A 19,272-nucleotide genomic window follows, 5' to 3' on the forward strand; every position below is an offset into this window, starting at 1 on the left:
TTTCAGGAACACCGCAGCCCTGTCAGAGGTGGCTCTGGGAGGGAAGACAGGCCACCGCAGCTGCTCTGCTCCCCTGCCCTGGGAGGGCTGTGGAACCCACACAAGAGCAGGCTGGCTCGCTTGGACATCAGTAGCTCTTAGGAACATTCTGGAACCCAGCTGGCAAAACCTAGCCTAGTAGGTATTCAATAGGTAATTGGAAGTTTAGCTTTCTGAGTGCTTAACCAATTACCAGACATGATACTGAGTGCGTGGCTCATTTAATCCTCGTGAATAATGGGTGACTGCCCATTTTATAGATAAGAAAACCAAGGCTGAGGGGGGCTGAGTCATTTGTGTGTGGTGAGCCCAGATAGTTGAACTTCAAAGGCCCTGCTTTTCTTTCCCTGGGGGGAATACCCAACATAGCAAGCTGGGCGGCAGAGAACCTTGAACTTGGGTTGGATTCTTGCATGGGTAGGGAAGCCGAGACAGGAATACGATTTAGGATTTCTTTCTCAGACACAGTAAGGATGGGATAGAGGAACAGGAGTGGGACCAGCTGCCTCCTCCCCCTGCCTCAGTCCTCTAGGCTTATCCCAACTCTTGTCATGGTCACAGCTGTCTTCTTTCTTATAGGAATTCATTTCTGCAGTTACTTATGCATGGTCCCAGTGGAAAGTTTAGTCCTTCCCACCCTATCCCCCTGCTTCTGCAAACTAGTCATTTTCTCTTGAGGCCACCGTTACCATTTTCTTATATACCTTTCCAGAAATATGCTGTTGCATATATAATTATTTTCACATGTATGGCCTTTTCCCTCTTACTGCAAAACAGCATACTAATGCTTTGTTTTTTTCCATGTAACAGTGTGTCATGGAGCTAATTCATAGTAGGCTGCGTAGAGTCACTTCTTTTAATTTTTTTTTAATGCTTATTTATTTTTAAGAGAGAGAGAGAGAAAGAGAGCAAGCAGGGGAGGGGCAGATAGAGAGGGAGACACAGAACCAACTCAGGCTCCAGGCTCTGAGCTGCTAGAGCCCCACATGGGGCTTGAACTCATGGACTGTGAGATCATGACTCAAGCCAAAGTCGATGCTTAACTGACTGAGCCACCCAGGGACCCTAAGAGTCACCTCTTTTTTTTTTTTTTTTTAATTTATTTTTGAGACCGAGAGAGACAGAGCATGAATGGGGGAGGGGCAGAGAGAGAGGGAGACACAGAATCTGAAGCAGGCTCCAGGCTCTGAGCTGCCAGCACAGAGCCGAACGCGGGGCTCGAACCCATGGACCGTGAGACCATGACCTGAACCAAAGTCAGACGCTTAACCGACTGAGCCACCCAGGCGCCCCAAGAGTCACCTCTTTTAAAATAAATGCATGTTTTCTCCGGGAGCACATGTACCTCGTCTTATTTACTCAGTCCCCTGTGGATGGTCATTTCAAATCGCACTACCACAATACATCAGTTTTTACACATGTGAGGTTGTAGGGTAAATACTCAGGTGAAGAATTGTTAAGTCCAAGGTATGTTCATTTGGAATTTTTTGTTAGATACTGTTGAATTTCCTTTTTTGTTGTTTGTTTATTTTTTATTCTTGAGAGAGTGAGAGAGGGAGTGTGAGGGAGAGAGTGTGAGTGGGTGAGGGGCAGAGGAGTGGAGGACAGAGGATCCGAAGTGAGATCTTGACCTGAGCTGAAGCTGGATGCTTAACCTACTGAGCCACCCAGGCGTCCTGGTGAATTTCCTTTCATAAGGGTGGTACCAATTCATATTCTCCGTACCCTCACCAAAATAGTGCTATTATTATATTTTTTTGTCTTTGACAATCTGGTAGCTGGAAAAAGTAGTAATTCCTTATAGTTTATTATTTTCTTAATTTTGATAATATATATATAAAATTTACCATTTTAACCATTTTTAAGTGTACAATTCAGTGGTATTAATTACGTTCACAATGTCAAGCTACCATTAGTGTCGAGCCACTATTTCCCGAACTTTCTCATCACTCCGAACTGAAACTCTGTACCCCTTAAACAATGACTCCCTGTTCCCCTTTCCCCAGTTCCTGGTAACCTTTATTTTTTGTTTGTATGATTTTGTCTATTTTAGGTACCTCATATAATTGTAGTCATGCAGTATTTGTCTTTTAAAATTTGGCATGTTTCACTTAGCATGTGTCAGAACTTAATTCCTTTTTATGGCTGAATAATATACCATTTTATGGATAGAACACATTCTCTTTATCCATTCACAGTAGATGGACACTTGGGTTGTTTCTACCCTTTGACTATTGTGAACAGTGCTATCATTAGCAAGCGTATGTATATATCTGTTTGGATCCGTAGTCTTAATTATTTTGGGTACATACCTGGGAGAGGAGTTGCTGGGTCGTATGGTAAGTCTACAGTTAACTTTTTGAGGACCCATCAAATCATTTCATTGTAGTTTAAATTTGTACATGTCTTACTATAACTAAGGCTAAGCACCTTGTCATATGATGGGTTTCTTGGTCGATCTTTTACTGTGAACTCTGTGTTCCTAAATTGTACCTGTGTCTGGGCGAGGCCACTGCAGCGGTTTTAGCCATGCTTTCCCCATTGCTCTTCCCTGCTGCACAAGGGCAGGGACCCCACCTGCTTGCATCACCGTCCAGAATGCCTGGCACAGAAGCTGTTCCATGAATACTTCTTACAAGACTATCCTAAGAGGGCAAGTGGCATTTTTCAGCCTCTCATCCAACTCCTCCACTCCCATCTACACTTTCCTCTCTGTCCCCTCACTGCCACCCACTATCATCAAGAGATATCCTTTCATTCATTCATAACATCTCTCTCCTCAGCACCACTGTTTGCCCGGCATCTTCATGATGTGGGCGGTCGATATGGAGAGCCACCACCATTAGCATCCGTGGATGTACTCCCTGAATTCTAGTGACACCTGTGACATTTGTCCAGCAGAATTTGTCAAACACATGAACCAAAGGTTAATATTCTGTCTCAGAGACCGAAGGAATTGACAGTCAAGGAAGTGTGAGCCTTTTTTTATTCACCTAATATGAACTTAACCGTTGAAAAATGAACACTTCGGTGGTATTTAGTACATTGACAGTGTTGTACAGGCACCACCTCTGTTTAATTTCAGATCGTGTGTAGCACCCCAGGAGATCCTCTACCCATTTGCAGCCATTCCTGTTCTCCCCAGTACCTCCTCAGTCCTAGGCAGTCACTAATCTACTTTCTGTTTCTATGGATTTGCCTGTTCTAGAAATTTCAAATAGAATTATACATATGTGACCTTTTGGGGTCTGGCTGCCTTCACTTAGCATGATCTTTTCAAGGTTCATCTAGACTGTAGCATGTATCAGTATTTCATCCTTTTATGGCTGAATGATATTCCATTGTGTGGATAGACCACACCCCGCTTATCCATTCATCTGATGATGGGCTTGTGGTTGTTTTCCCTGTTGGCTATTGTGAATAGAGCTATTTGAGTGTTTACCTAGAAACAGAATTGCTGGGTCTGTGATAAATGTATGTTTAGTTTTGTGAGGAACTACCAAGCTATTTGATGTCAACTTTTTTTTTTTTTTTTTTTTTTTAAACACCCATTGTGGGGCTTGAACTCACAACTTGGAGATCAGGAGGCGTGTGCTCTATGGACTGAACCAGCCAGGCGCCCTGATGCTAATCTTTTGATTTCATGTTTGCCTTCTGCCTGGCAGGCACCAACTAGTGGCTGAACTAAGAAAACATTAGATAACGGATATGTTGAACCTGGCTCTCTCAGACAACACAAGCGGCCTGGCCCACTCTCTGGGGTGCCTTTCCTTCCTCTGATGTGCCCTTTGACACCTGCTCCTCAGTTGGCCTGAGGCCAGGCCAGGAGACCCGACTGTTGTGCCAGTGGGCTTTGCTTAAACAAATCCCTTTCTCCCTCTCAAGCCTCAGTTTCCCCATTTACAAAATGGGAATGTGATAGCAAACCTAGGGTGCTTGTGAGATTATGCAGACGTGCAGAAGGTGTTTTGTAAACTGTAAAATTCTGTCTGAATCATTGCCATTGTGATTCACCCTAGACATGGTCATGAGGAAGTGTTTCATTTGGCTGGTCCAGCATTTAAAAATATTTGAAATAATTGCTAGTTAAAAAAAGAATCAAGGGGTGCCTGGGTGGCTCAGTCGGTTGGGCGTCTGACTTCAGCTCAGGTGATGATCTCACAGCTCATGGGTTCAAGGCCCACGTCGGGCTCTGTGCTGACAGCTAGCTCAGAGCCTGGAGCCTGCTTCAGATTCTGTGTCTCCCTTTCTCTCTGACCCTCCCCTGCTCACGCTGTCTCTCTCTCTCTCAGAAATAAATAAAACATTAAAAAAAAAAAAAAGAATCAAGAGGCCTCACCTGATGTGTAGGTTCAGAACTTCTCTTTAATAGTAATAGTAATAATAATAAAAAGGTGGTGGTAGTGATGGGGGGAACAGGGAATCTAGGCTCAAATCTCAGTTTAGCAACAATTGGCTGGAGTTGAAAGTAGCTGCCACCTATGTAGGGCTCATGCGTCCTCTGTTTTGGGGTTTTCTCCTACTTTTTTCCTCTGGGGAGAGTTTGGGACTCTTGTAAGTGTGTGAGGAGGGGCCTTTCAAATACGGAAATATGGACTATGCTCCTCTGGTTAGACTCAGAGATCACATCGCATCATGTTTTGCTAGAGTTTTTGAGGATGTCACCTGGAGGCAGGAAGGAGACCCCAGCGGCAGGGGGCGCTGACCCTTCCTCTCTCCGCAGGTGGCGCTGCCGCCGGATGGGAGTGCCCGGGCTCGCGCACCATGTCATCATGCGTCTCTAGCCAGCCCAGCAGCGACCGGGCCGCCCTCCAGGATGAGCTGGGGGGCGGGGGCAGCAGCGGCAGCGAAGGCCAGAAGCCCTGTGAGGCCCTGCAGGGCCTCTCGTCCCTGAGCATCCGCCTGGGCATGGAGTCCTTCATCGTGGTCACCGAGTGTGAGCCGGGCTGCGCGGTGGACCGCGGCCTGGCCCGGGACCGGCCCATGGAGGCCGATGGCCGAGAGGTGCCCCTCGATGCCTCCGCCTCCGGGTCCCAGGCCCGGCCGCAGCTTTGCGGTCGCAAGCTGTCTCTGCAGGAGCGGTCCCAGCTGGACGCGAACGGACGCTGTGTCCACCCGGTCCTGCCCCACTCGCCCGTGGGCTCCCCGCAGTCGTCGCCGAGGCTGCCCCGGAGGCCCACGGTGGAGTCCCACCACGTCTCCATCACTGGCATGCAGGTGTGTGAGCCGGCCCGGCCGGCGGAGGACCTTTGTTAGGTGGGGCTCCCGCAGAGCGGTGATTTGGGAGGTGACCCCTGGGAGACCCTGGTGGGGGTGGGAAGTGAGAGCAGAAGAGAAGGGGGTCGAGAAAGAGTGCATGATGGAGCTGGTTGTCACCATGAGCACCATGAGCAACTGGGGCTCTGTCTCTGGGGGACCCTTTTAGACAATGTAGAAAATACTGTACCTTAGAATTTCTGCATCCCGCCTGAGGGCCAAGGGAGCTGGGCCTTTTATACCAGCTCTTGGTGAGGGCGGCTCGGGGGCAGGTGAGCTGCTCTGAGAGTGGGCAGAGCAGCTCTGGGGCCACAGAGAGCCGCTAGGGGAGAGGCAGGTGCTGGTGGTTGGGAGTTGTATTGGGGATGGGGGTCAGTGAGGGGCCTCATGGCCTAGCAGCAGGGCACCAGGCACTGCCCTCAGCATTGTGTGTGCATTGTTCATTTGATCCATATGGAAACTTCTGGGAGTTAGAACTCAGAGCCCCACTAGGGCTCGCCTGGCCTGAGAGATCTGCCCCTGCCCCCTTCTCCCGCCCCATCTCCTGCCTTTCTGCTGCACTCACAGAACTCCATCCACACTGTCTTATATTCCTCAGGTATCCATGCTCATTCCCTCCATTAGGCCTTTACCCCAACTGTCTTCCCTGCTTGGAACCTCCCCGCTCTTCACAGGGCCATCTGCCGCTCACAGCCAAGTTTCAACTCACATGTCTCCTCCTCTGAAGGGCTTCTCTGACCACCCTCTGTAAGCAACCTCAGGCTGCAGCCCCTCTTCCCTGTCGCCCTGTTGACCTAGCACTCATCACCATCTGATTGTTTGTGTTTCTGTTGACTTGCTTTTGGCCTATCTCCCCAGCTAGAGTGTAAGCTCAGGAGGATCAGTACTGTCCACCGTCATGTTCCCCAGCACCTAGCACAGTACCTGGCACATAGTAGGAGCACAAAAATATTTGTTGAGGGAATGATTGGATTTAATTGGGAGAAGTGTGGACATCGAGAATGGCTTTCTAAAGGGGCTGATATTAGACTGTATTTTGAGGGCGAGCTAGGACTTTCAAAATTGGAGAGGGGTGCACACAGAGAACTCCCCGCAGGGGGAATGCACAGCGTGAGCAGAGGCCCAGACGTAGAAGACAGGATGTGGGGGAAAGAGCAGTCAGGGGTTCAGCTAGCTGAAGAATGGGGCCCATGTGTAGAGTCCGTGGCAACAGGGCTGGAGGGAGAGTTTGGCTTTATTTCAGTTAGAATTGAGTCAGCTTTGAGAAACAGACACTTGCTCTCCTTCACCACAATAGTGGCTTTAACACAATAGGCCTCGTTTATCACGTAAACTAAATCTAGAGGAGTGGGGACCAGTGTGGTGATTCTGTTGTCCTGAAAACCTTACTGTTTCAAGATGGCTGCTGTGACTGGAGCCCTCCCAGCTCCAATCCAGGCAGGAAGAAGGAGCAGAGAAGAGTAAAAGGCATTTGCCTCCTGAGTCTGTCCTCTTTCCTGGAAGCTCAGCCCAACAACTTCTGCCTACCTCCGACGGTCATGTGGCTGTCCCTAGCTGTAAGAAAGGCTGGAAAATGCAGTTTTTCAGCCTGGGCCATTGCCACCAAGCTATCCATTTATAAGGAAGAAAGAGGAGACTGGTATTTGGTGGGCAACTAGGCGACTCCACCAAGGTCAGAAGAGTGGAGTCGGGACTTGACCTTGGAAGCATCAGGGGCTGATGTGATCAGAGTGTAATCTTGGAAGATGAATTCAGCAGTGTGTGGGGCTTGGATTAGGGGCCCGTGAGGCCCCTTCGGACAGCTCTGCAGGATCCCACTTCTGCTTGTCACATCCCTTCAGGACTCAGGGGAATGAAATCAACACTGGAAAGAAACAGTGCAACCAACTTAGTGAAGGGAGGGCTCGGTGAGCCATGGAGTGCTATCCAGCAGGTCCAGAGATGCGGGTCTGTGTGTACACACTGACCTGGAACTGTCTCCAGTGATGTTGTTGAGTGAGAGAAGAGGTTGAGAAGTGACTTAGTGTGACATCATTTTTGCCTCCCCAAAGTCCTATCCCAAAACAGTGCTCTGTATTTTCAACAGGTGCATGTATGCGTGCGTTTACATAGAAAAAGGCCTGGAAGTTTATACACCAAACTGATATCAAGGTTTGGGGAAAGGGTTAGAATTGGGGTGGGGAGGTTCAAGGGAAGTGTTGGGCTTATCTGCAACTCTTGAAGTTTTTTTTTCTATAATGTTTCTTTTCCCAGTTTTATTCTTTTTTCACTTAACTTTTTCCCCCTAACTATATTGAGGTGCAATTGAGGTAAAACAAACCATATATATTTCGCATGTACAATATGATCAGTTTTGATACATGCATACATCTCTCAAACCATCACCCCAGTCAGGATCACAGATATTTCCAGCATACCTGAGAGCACATCCCTCCCCCCTTCTTCCCCATTCCCAGGTCAACACTGACCTGTTCTTTATCATTATAGATTAGTTTGCAAGTTGAAGAATTTTCTGTAAGTGGAATTATTTAGTATGTACTCTTTTTTTTTTCTTTTTTGGCTTAGCTTCTTTGATGACATGACAATTTTGAGATTTGTCTGTGTTGCTGCATGCTTCCTCTTTATTGCTAACTAGCATTCCACGGTCTGCACTGGACCACTGTTTGTTTATCCAGTTACCTGTCACTGGACGTTTGGGTTGTTTGCGGTATTTGATGGTTACCAATAAAACTGTTTCGAACATTTGTATACAAGTCTGCAGACACAAGTTTTCACATCTCTTGGATAAAGTTAGGAGCAGAATGGCTATGTCATAGAGGAGGTGTTTGTTAAGTAACTGCCCACTTACTTTCCAAAGAGGCTGCACCATTTTAACTTCCTACCAGCATTGTGTAAATGTTCTCCATGCCGTACATTCTGACAACACTTGGTATGGTCAGTCTTGGATTTTAGCCAGTCTAATGGGTATGATGTTAATTTCCCCAATGAATCATGATGTTTTTAGGCATCTTCTTTTTTTTGAGCCTCTTTTCATGTGCTTACAGATCATCTGTGTATATCTTCTTTGGAGAACTGTTCAAGTCTTTTGCCCATTTTTATTATTTTTTTAATTAAAATTTTTTTAATGTTTATTTTTGAGATTGATAGAGAGAGAGCAAGCGCGTGAGCAGGGGAGGGGCAGAGAGAGAGGGAGACGGAATCGGAAGCAGGCTCCAGGCTCCAAGCTTTTGGCACAGAGCCCGACATGGGGCTCGAACTCTTAAACTGCAGGATCTTGACCTGAGCTGAAGTCAGCCCCCCAACCTACTGAGTCACCCAGGCACCCCATGCCCATTTTAAATTTAGAGTGTTGTTATTAATGAGTTTTTTTTTACTTTTTGTACAAAAATAATCTTTGAGAAACCTTGTTAAGAAGCCATTCTCTGCTCCACAGTCACTCAGATTTTTTCCACTTGTGTTGCTTTGTTTTTATAGGACCACATGGTCCTTATATAAGATTTTTTGTTTAATTTTAAATCATTGTTTTAAGAACACCTCTGTAAAAATGGGTATTAAAAGAGTATATACTGTATGATCACTTTTTTTTAAATATATTTTTTAAACATTTATCCTCTTCTGAGACACCAAGAGAAACAGCTTGAATGAGGGAGGGGCAGAGAGAAAGGGAAACACAGAATCCAAAGCAGGCTCCAGGCTCTGATTGTCAGCACACGGGGCTCAAACTCACGGACCGTGAGATCACGACCTGAGCTGCAGTCCGACACTTAACCAACTGAGCCACCCAGGCGCCCCATATTTTTACAACGTACAAAATCTGTGCTGTTAAAGGTCAGGGTAGTGGTCACCCTGGAGAGGGGCCAGTGTCTGAGAGATGCTTCAAGGTCCTGGGAAGTTTCTCTTTCTTGATTTGGGTCCTGGTTCATGGTTGTTTGTTTTGTGAAAAAGGTATCGAGCTGCAAACTTACAATTCATATTCTGTGTGTTTCTATTTAACTTTCCAGGATTGTGTACAACTGAATCAGTACACACTGAAGGATGAAATTGGAAAGGTAAGTATCCCAGGAGCCAGGCTGGTTTAATACATCTACCAAGGATGTCTCAGATAATGGTGGAGAGAACCCGCTGGAGCTGGGAGTGGGAAGGAGTCCTTGGAGGCAAAGTTGTGGGGGAGGGTTTTGTCATCAGTGGACCATCTGGTTTATTTTCTTTCTACATCATAATATTAATGTGTTTCTACAGAAGCCCAGACAGCCTTAAGGGAATTCCATATCACCAACATTAGTGTTGTTGTTTTTTTTCTCCCCAAGATACTCTCATATCTATTTTTGCTTTTATTTCAGCCAATGGGCAGTATTATTGCAGGGGTCAAAAACTCAAACACCAGTAGAAAGCAAGTGAGCAATATAAATGACCAAAGCCTGGTAGGTGTGAGGTATTAGGGAGTGGAGAAGACTATGGCAAACTGTCAACATGTGGAAATGATTATGGGTCCATATGGCCAGATCTTCTGATTTTTTTCAAAAGAAGTTGAGAATTTAGATTTTTATATCTGATCTTTCTGGTTTTAAATGTTGGCAACTCAACCAAACTTTCTAAAAACTGCAGATTCAACGAAATATAATTGCATAGCAGATTTGGCACATCAGTTGCTGGTTTGCAGCCCCTGTATTAGGGTCCTCATTTTGCAGATAATAACTTCTGGATAGTATGTCATGGCCATCTCCCTTTATCTAGGGCTCCTATGGCGTGGTCAAGTTGGCCTACAATGAAAATGACAATACCTATTATGTAAGTATCCACATCCCCCACCCCATCCCTATCTGTGTCCAAAGCAAAACCCTCCTTTCCAGAACTTAGCTTCCTGAAAAATTTTCTTTGCTATTGTCTGATTTTATCCTTAGGTCATTTCATTTTGTGCCTTAGGAAGGAAGTGATGTTCCCATTATACGGATGGAGAAATGGGGAGGCAAGTGATTGGCTCAGAAAGAAAATGGCTAAATTCAGCAAATGTCTCCTATCCTTACTCTGGGCTTCACAGCACCAAGAACCAGGTGGTAGTGAGGCAAATTGCCCTCATCTGCCTTTGGAAGTCAGTCCAATTTGGGTTCAAATTCTGGCTCTCCCATTTGCCAGCTTTGTGTTCTTGGCCAAGTGACAACACACCTGAGCCTCAGTTTCCCCATGTGTAAAACAGCCAGCCCCTCTCCATCACTCCAGCTCACTCATGTCTTGATTTAGTTGTAGTGAGACCCAAGGCTCGTGATCCCAGTCAGGAGAGTGGACCTGGAGCCTTGGAAGCGTTCTCAGGGCTGAGGGGACCCTGGCAGTTCAGCCTCCAGCCTGCAGCTGCTTGACTCACTCCGATGATGAGACGCTCACTACATTGTCTTGAGGTCCCCAGGGCGCCAAGAGCTTTGGCAGCCCTAGGAGTAGAAGGAGCTCTCCCTCTCACTTCCTCTCCATTTTAACCGAGATATGGGGTCTTGTCTTCCACAGGCGATGAAGGTGCTGTCGAAAAAGAAGCTGATCCGACAGGCAGGCTTTCCACGTGAGTTTGGTGGGCCAGGCCTTTGTTCGTAGGTGCAGGCTGGGGCAAGACAGAGAAAATCCTATTGAATTGTGTCCCCTACAGAGAGTGCCCAGGTAGATGCCCCACAGACTCCTGTCACTAGGGCATGGGGCAGGAAGGAACGGATTCACAGAAGGCTGAACAAGGGGGCTGGGTCTCCAGCCTCACTGACTTCCAGCAGCAGAGGAAACAGATGACAAGCAGGCTGCTTAAGGCCCCTGTTGGCATCAGCCACTCCATCCCTGCCAAGACCCCGCCCCTGCCTCCCCCCCTCCCCCACTTGGGCTGCCCCATCTTCGGCTGTCATCTGCAGGGGAAAAGCTCTTTGCCCTGATCCTGTGTCTCCTCCAGGTCGTCCCCCGCCCCGAGGCACTCGGCCAGCGCCTGGAGGCTGCATCCAGCCTAGGGGCCCCATTGAGCAGGTGTACCAGGAAATTGCCATCCTCAAGAAACTGGACCACCCCAATGTGGTGAAGCTGGTAGAGGTGAGCTGGGGGACCAGGGAGGAGGGAGGCAGGAATGGTGATGGTCCAGACCCAGCTCTGTTATTACCCAAATGGCACACCAGTAGTTTCTAGGGAGAGCCACACCGCATTAAACAGCTTATTGCAAGGCTGAGTACTAGTTATTGCTCCAGGCTCCTTTACTGCTGTTCTTTCATGTTATTCTCCCCCTTCCCTAAGACTATTTATTTATTTATTTTATATATATATATTTTAAATATTTTTATTTCTAGGAGAGAGAGAGAGAGAGAGCGTGCACGCGTGAGCAGGAGAGGGTCAGAGAGAGAGGGAGATACAGACTCTGAAACAGGCTCCAGGCTCTGAGCTGGCAGTCAGCACAGAGCCCGACGCGGGGCTCGAACCCACGAACCGCGAGATCGTGACCTAAGCAAAAGTCGGACGCTTAACCGACTAAGCCACCCAGATGCCCCTCCCTAAGACTATTTATGATTCCCATTTTATAGATGAGGAATTGAGGGTCAGATGTGGTTCCTGTGGGTCCTGTATACACACACACACACACACATATATGAATTTTATATGTATATATATATGTATAAAATTTTAGCACAAAAGCAGCCCTATACATGTAAACAAATGGATGTGGCTGTGTTCCAATGAAACTTTATTTACAAAAACAGGCAGAGGGCCAGATTCAGCTTGCATGCTATATTTGCCATCTTCTGTTCTAGATCAGCCACTTCTCAGAATTTTTGGTCTTAGGATTCCTGTATGTTCTTCAAAATTATTGAAGACCCCAAAAAAGTTTTGCTTATGTGGGTTGTATTTATTATTATTTGTCACATTAGAATTTAAAACTGAGAAGTTTAAAAATTTTTTATCAGTTCATTTAAAAACAGTAATAACCCCATTATGTAACAATATATGCTTATGAAAAGTAACTATAGTTTCTGAAAATCTATAGTGAGAAGAGTCGCATAGTTCAACATTTTTGCAAATTTTTGTTGTTTCTGTGTGGCTTAACAGCAGATGGCTGGATTCTCATATCTGTTTCTGCATTCAGCCTGTTATGACCTCACATGTGATGTGCTTCCTGGTTTCTCTCCTAGGAGAGAATGAGAATGGAAAGAGCAAATGTTATCTTAGTTTTAGAGTGAAAATAGCTTTGACCTCATGAACTCCAGGAAAACATCTTGGGGATCCCTAGGAGTCCCCGAGACTCATTTGAAGCACCTCTGGTCTAGATGACAGGACTTATAAACAGCACGATAAAGTATGTAACTAGACACGTGTTTGCAGGGCATGCGGGAGCATGGAGTGCGAGCAGCCAGCCAACCCAATGGCTGAGGAAGTCTTCTCAGGGAAAGGGATGTTTGAGATGGTCCCAGTAGTTCCCTGGATGGAGACATCAGGGAAGGGACGGCAAGAGGCATCACAGAGGAAGGAACAGCATGTGCAAAGGGCTGGTGGCCTCTGTTCAGGGGCACACCTCTGCCTTTGGTGGGTGTGAGGGTTAGTAGCTGCGCCTTGCCTGGGGCTTGTCAGGTGGGGAGCCCTGGGTCTGGCTCCTCCCACAGGGTGGGGCTTAGGGCTCCAGGTTGGCTGCCCTGGGCTTCTGCCTAGGGTACATCTCTTTCTCAGGGCTCTTGTCCTGTGGGTGTTGGTTGGCTGGGGAAGGTGAGGATGATGTGGGGAGAGGTGGGACGATCAGTCCACCCAAGGGCCCACCTGTGTTTCTTCTCGAAGGAGAGAGATGGTGGCTGCAGCTCATCTCCACTTGTCACACTGTCTCATAGTGTCAATTTGCTGATGCTTAAGTCACCCATCTTAGAGGAACCCTCAAAACACCTGTTTAGTGAGTGGCTTTGGGTCCTGGCAGGATCTCCCTTCTCCCCACTGCCCTGTGGCATCTGACCTCTTCATCCAAGGCTGTTTGTCAGCCTGCCTGTTTGTCCATGCATCAGACACTTCCTGAGCACCTGCTCTGTGCCTTGTCCTGTACGGGGCACCACGGAGGCAAATTTGGTGGATACAGCCCTTTGCAGAGAGGGAGAAATATAGAAATCAGTGATGAGATGAAAGCAGGATGGCCGCGAGAGGACAGAGAGAACGTGCTGTGGCATTTCCAGGCAGGGAGACGTCCTTTGCTTGGGGGGCAGGAGGTCATGGGGGCGCTTCATGGAGGAGTCGGAAGAGCCCAGACAGGATTTGAATCTCCACCCTGTGGATCAGTCCATTTTCTCCTAGGAGACAGGTGGGATTCTTATGGAAGCGGAGACATTTTCTAGGGGAGAAATTAAAAACAATTTTTTTAAAAAGTAATTTACTACTCCCAATGTGGGGCTCAAACTCATGACCCCAAGATTAAGAGCTGCATGCTCTACCGACTGAGCCAGCCAGGCGCCCCCATTTCCCATGGGAGGACTTTTTCGTCTCCTTTTTGTAACCTCCTTTCTGGGTGTTTTGGACCCTTGAAGATTGGGCTAGAAGGTGTTTATTTTCCAGATGGCCTTTTGGATCACACACACTGGGTTTTTTCCTGTGCCCTTCGTCCTAACCAGGAAAGCCAGTGGAAAGCACAGCCCTCCTGTTGGCAAATGCAGTCATGTGGATGCTGCTTCCCCCCTGCCTCATATCATTTCTCTCTCTTCCTCTCCCCTGCTCTGTGTTTCCGGCCTGTTCCGTGTGGCTGTGCCAATAGGTCCTGGATGACCCCAATGAGGACCATCTGTACATGGGTAAGAGAGCCCTTGCCTTCCTTGCTGCTCTTGCTCGGGCAGCTGCGTCTGCCAAAGCCCCGGGGTCCTCTGAGCAGCCCCTGCCCCTGGCATCTCCCACCAAGGACAGACAGCTTCCCCTTTCCCGCTGAGGCTGGGTCCCCCACTGAGCCACGTGGTGAGGCTGCCGCTTTGCTTTGAAGTAAGAGGTGGAAGGGAGTGTTTGCTGGGACTTTATTGGGAGGCCCTGTTCATTCATTTGCAAATATTTATTGAGCACCTGCTAATGCCGGGCAGGTTCAAGGCTCTTAGGATGCATTGGTGAGTGAGAAAGGTGAGGCTTCTGCTCTTTAGAAGCTGCCATTTTAATTAGGGAAGACAGATTAGTCAACAACTGAATAAACCAGTTAACTTCAGATAGATCCTCTGAAGAAGGTTAAAGAGGAGGACATGAGAGAGGGACTGAGGGGCCACTTCACATACGAGGTGATGATTTGGTACCTGAATGTCAAAGACATGGTCCTGTTACATCTGGGGAAGAACATTACAGGGATAGGGAACAGCAAATGCAAAGTCTCTGAGGCTGGTGAGAGCTTAGTGTGATTGAGAAAAACGTGGTGGGACAGAGTAAACCAGGGAGAGGGGGTGGGGATGAGGGTGGAGAGCCTGAGAGGCCACAGTGGGGCATTTGGAGGCTTGGAGGGCACTACACAGAGAAATGGAAGGACTCAGGCATGTCCCCAGAGACTTGATTTTTAAAAACTGGTGAGGACATGGGGCAGCCCTGACTGTAGATATTGATGAAGGAAGGAAGGGCAGGACCAGTTGAAAACTGGACAGCAGACTGTTGGGCCCAGGAATGCATGATCAACAGGTCACGTGTCCTTGCAATGTAGGCATTCACTTGAGCCTGTGCATTTCAAGTGGGTACAGATGACAGCCGGGAGGGATGTCAAGGAGGCAAGGGGGTGGGCATGGCCGAGCCCAGCCCGGAATCCAGAAGTCTCCTGGATGAGCATTGGGGATGATCCTGGGATGATCTTTTGTTGCACAGAAGTGATGGACCATCTGGGGTCTGGTTTGAAAATAGAGCTCAGAGCTCAGTTTCTCCTCATGTAGTTGCTGTGGTTCAGTTCCAAGAGAATGTTGTAGCTGAGGACATTTTATTTTTCACTCCCCCTCTTCTCCCCCTTTCCAGGTTTTTGTTATGAAAAATGATAAGCCTATAGAAAAGCTGGGAAAAAAAAAACAACCAGTACAGTGAATGCCCATATATGTTCCATCCAGATTCAGTAGTTAATAATTTTTTTGTTGTATTTGCTTTATCAGTCTAGCCACGCACCCATCTTTTTTTTTTTTTCCTGAACTGTCGAAAAAATAAATTAGCAGACATCTTGGCACTCCAGCCCCTAAATACTTCAGTGTGCGTTTCACATAAGATCATTCTCCTATGTGGTCACAGTACCGTTATTAGATCTGAAAAACTTAACTTCAGTTCCCTAAGAGCATCTAGTGTGCAGTCCATGTTCAAATTTTAGAACTTTTAAAACCTTCCTTTGGAAACAACTTAGAAGCTACACAGTAAATAATATCAGATGTTAACTTTAAAAAGTTATTTGAGAAATGTTACTGAACTGTGAGCAATAGAGACTTGCAATATTTCTCAAAATGTGGTACCATCACTACTTTATTGTTTTTTTGAAGTTTATTTACTTTGGAAGAGAGAGAGAGAGAGAAAACGGGAGGAGCAGAGAGGGGGACAGTGGATCCTAAGTGGGCTTTGCACTGACAGCAGAGATCCCGATGCAGGACTTGAACCCACAAACCGTGAGATCATGTCCTGAGCTGAAGTTGCATGCTTAACTGACTGAGCCTCCCAGACGCCCTGCCATCACCACATTAAATATATGAGATGATTTTAGGTGATACACGGATGGATGTTTAAAAAACCTTTTTAGATTTAATTTATCATTATGTAGGAAAAACTATAGTGGCACGATAACTCGTGATTTCATGGATGTCACTACCCAGGATAAATCTCAAAATTTTAAAACTGAGTCATTTAAAGAAAGGTATGAAACAAATAATAGTTTATGTGGTAAACATATTAGGCAAATGAGTGAAGTTTGGGGAACTATAGCAGAAATCATAAAACGTAAAAGATAATTGTTGGCCCAGAATGGCATTCTCAGCACAGTTTGCTTCTTTGGGACTCCTGATGTGACTCCGCATGGCTTTTGCCTATTTCTGAGGAGTTTGGTTGTTCATGCAACAAACATAATTTGTCAGGGCCTGTTCTAGGTTTATTAGGAAACGAAAAAGAACACCCTGCCCTCAGGGCACTTCAGTCGCTCCAGCAGGGACATACAGACAGCCTCAGTACCTAAATATTTTTTTTTTAATTTATTATTTCTAGGAGAGAGAAAGAATGAGCAGGGGAGGGTCAGAGAGAGAGGGAGTCACAGACTGAAACAGGCTCCAGGCTCTGAGCTGGCAGTCAGCACAGAGCCCGACGTGGGGCTCGAACCCACGAACCGCGAGATCATGACCCAAGCGAAAGTCGGACGCTTAACCGACTAAGCCACCCAGGCGCCCCAGTACCTAAATATTTTGCTTAGCCTTCGAAGGTGACAATACCGTGGAAAAAAGCAAAGCTGAGCAGAGTCAGGAGAACTGGGAGTTCCATTTTGGGGGACTGGGAAATAGGTGGCTCCTTGAGATGCTTCACCAACGTGACATTTGTGCAGGACAATGGGGACCAGATGGCAAAGGACATTCTGTACCATTGTAAGATTTTGCCTTTTGCTGTGAGCCAGAAGGGAGCTACTGGGGGGTTTTGAGCCAAATTGGATGAGTATAAAAAGAACCTGACCCAGGCTTGGAAGAGGAGTTTCCTAAGCCATTCGAACCAGGCAGCTTCATGGACAGAGTTTTTCTGGTTTTGAGGCAGCAGTGTAGACAGGAGCCAGCCTGACTTTGGGTATGTGATTCTAGTGAAAATCCTGACATGGTTAGTTTTTAGTTTCCAGGTACAGACATGTGTGTCGAGGACAGATAGGTAGCAGGTATGAGCAAGGGTCCCACAGCTGCAGGCCTGACCCCCCCAAAAGTGTGGTCAGTATTTCTAGAGGCTAAAAACTCCCCAGCTGCAGAAGGGGGTTAAACTGTTAGTGACTAAAAATAGGCCTGTTTCAACAGGCTGGCTTCCTCCAGGCCACCTAAGTTATGGTGCTTGGGAGGAAGCATAGAAATTTGTGAAGCAGCTACATCTTCCATAATGAAGGTGGGATAGGCCAGAGCTGAGGGGACCAGAGCTCCTGTCCGTGGACACCTTACCTTCAGTGCCATTGCTTTTGCTTCTAACCACAGCCTGAAGCCACGGCAGATCTGCCCTAACTCAGGTTTGCCCAGTGCTGGTTGATGTACATGAAGACAGGAAAGGGCCCTAGGGAGTTAAGTTCCTTTTCTGGCCAGAACCTTTAAGCTTTTTTTATTTAATTTAATTTATTTATTTATTTTTATTAAAAACTTTTCTTAATGGTTACTTATTTTTGAGAGCGAGAGAGAACACAAGCAGGGGAGGGGCAGAGAGAGAGGGAGACACAGAATCCCAGGCAGGCTCCAGGCTCTGAGCTGTCAGCACAGAGCCCAACACGGGGCTCAAACTCACAAACCATGAGATCATGACCTGAGCTGAAGTCGGACACTTTAACTGACTAAGCCACCCAGTTGCTCCATTTTTTTAATTTCTTTTTTTAAGTAGGTTCTACACCCAGCGTGGAACCCAACGTGGGGTTTGAACTTACAACCCCGAGATCAAGACCTGAGCTGAGATCAAGAGTCAGATGCTTAACCAACTGGGCCACCCAGGCACCCCTAAGCTTTATTTTTATCTGAGGAGCAGGCTCTTTTCCCTCAGCCACCTTAGCCCTTGGAGATCTTTGAAATAACCTTTTGGTTTCTTCTATAAGAAACTCCAGTGTGGGTAGATGATTTCAGAACGACAGCTCCAGAGTTGTTTTTCACTTGAGTTTGAAATTCACTGTGTGAATTTTTCACTTCTCAAAGGACAGCTTCATGGTCCCAGTTACATTTGTCCAAGCAGGACAAAATTAAAATAACTATGCAACATGACCCAGTGATTCTGCTCTTAGGTTTATATACCCCAAAGAACTGAAAACAGATATCCACCCAAGTACTTGTACATGAATGTTATAGCAGCACTATTCACAATAGTCAAAATGTGGAAGCAACCCAAATGTTCATTCGCTGATGACTAGATACACAAAATGTGGCATACCCAACAGTGGAATATTACTCAGCCATAAAAAGAAAGGAAGTACTGACACATGATACAATATGGATGAATATTAAGTGAAAAAGCCAGTCACAAAAGGTCACTTAGTGTATGATTCCATAGATATGATGTCCAAAAAAGGCAAATCCACAGAAATAGCAATCAGATTAGTGGTTGTTGGGGAGGGGGTTGGGTGGAGGGTTTCTTTTTGAGGGGGTGAACATTTTCTAGAACTAGGTAGAGGCAGTATTTGCACAACATCATAAACACTAAGTGCCACTGAATTGTAAACTTTAAAATAGTTAATTTTACGTTTTGGGAATTTCACCTCCATTTTTAAAAATGCAAAAAACAAGACAAAAATCCCCATCAACAACTTGTGCATTCCCTGAACACAGCTTAGCTCACACTTGGTGGTTTGGACAGGGATCCCACACACATAAAGGACTGGGAAGAAGCTGGCATAGTGGGAGGCATTTGCACATCGTGCGTGAATGGGAGCCAAGCAGGGCCCTGTTTAGGTGGAAGGAGATGGGTTGGCCTTTGAGGTGGTGAGGAAATCTCCACCCTCACCTCTCGCTCTAAGTCTTGTTTTGGATCAAGAGTCACGGGGATGAGTCTGAGGGTGCCAACCATGGGGTGTTGAGGAGTTGGAAGAATCTACAAGCATTCTTGGTCTGCAGCCTGACACAGCCTGGTGGTGTGGAGGACGTGAGAGGGATTATTGAAACATGTTCTTGTTGTTTCTTGAGCCAAAACTTTCCTGGGGTTCTGAAGACCCCTAGGGCTACTTCTTTGTGTCTAAGTAAAGAGACGTTGGGTTGCGTCCCCTTAGACCTGTTCTTTGGCATAAGGTGGCTTGGGACCTGGGTGTGATTTAAGATGACCTAGTTTAGTATCACTTGTATCCCTGGAATCTCCAAGGTGTGA

General features: G+C 46.7%; 1 protein-coding gene across 5 annotated transcripts in view; it reads left to right on the forward strand.

Annotated features, from left to right (window-relative positions):
* CAMKK2 (calcium/calmodulin dependent protein kinase kinase 2) overlaps positions 1–19,272 on the forward strand; it is a 49,489-nt gene that overhangs the window by 12,122 nt on the left and 18,095 nt on the right. For all 5 annotated transcript variants that reach the window (XM_039237404.1, XM_039237468.1, XM_039237330.1 and 2 more), the window contains exons 2-7: positions 4,763–5,256; positions 9,297–9,344; positions 10,030–10,083; positions 10,792–10,843; positions 11,216–11,349; positions 14,030–14,066. In XM_039237404.1, coding sequence (XP_039093335.1) covers positions 4,804–5,256; positions 9,297–9,344; positions 10,030–10,083; positions 10,792–10,843; positions 11,216–11,349; positions 14,030–14,066 — 778 coding nt within the window. In that variant the 5' untranslated portion in view covers positions 4,763–4,803. The remainder of the gene's footprint in view (positions 1–4,762; positions 5,257–9,296; positions 9,345–10,029; positions 10,084–10,791; positions 10,844–11,215; positions 11,350–14,029; positions 14,067–19,272) is intronic.

This window comes from Hyaena hyaena, unplaced genomic scaffold (assembly GCF_003009895.1).
Source record: "Hyaena hyaena isolate Hyena2069 unplaced genomic scaffold, ASM300989v1 scaffold_0, whole genome shotgun sequence".
Lineage (NCBI taxonomy): Eukaryota > Metazoa > Chordata > Mammalia > Carnivora > Hyaenidae > Hyaena > Hyaena hyaena.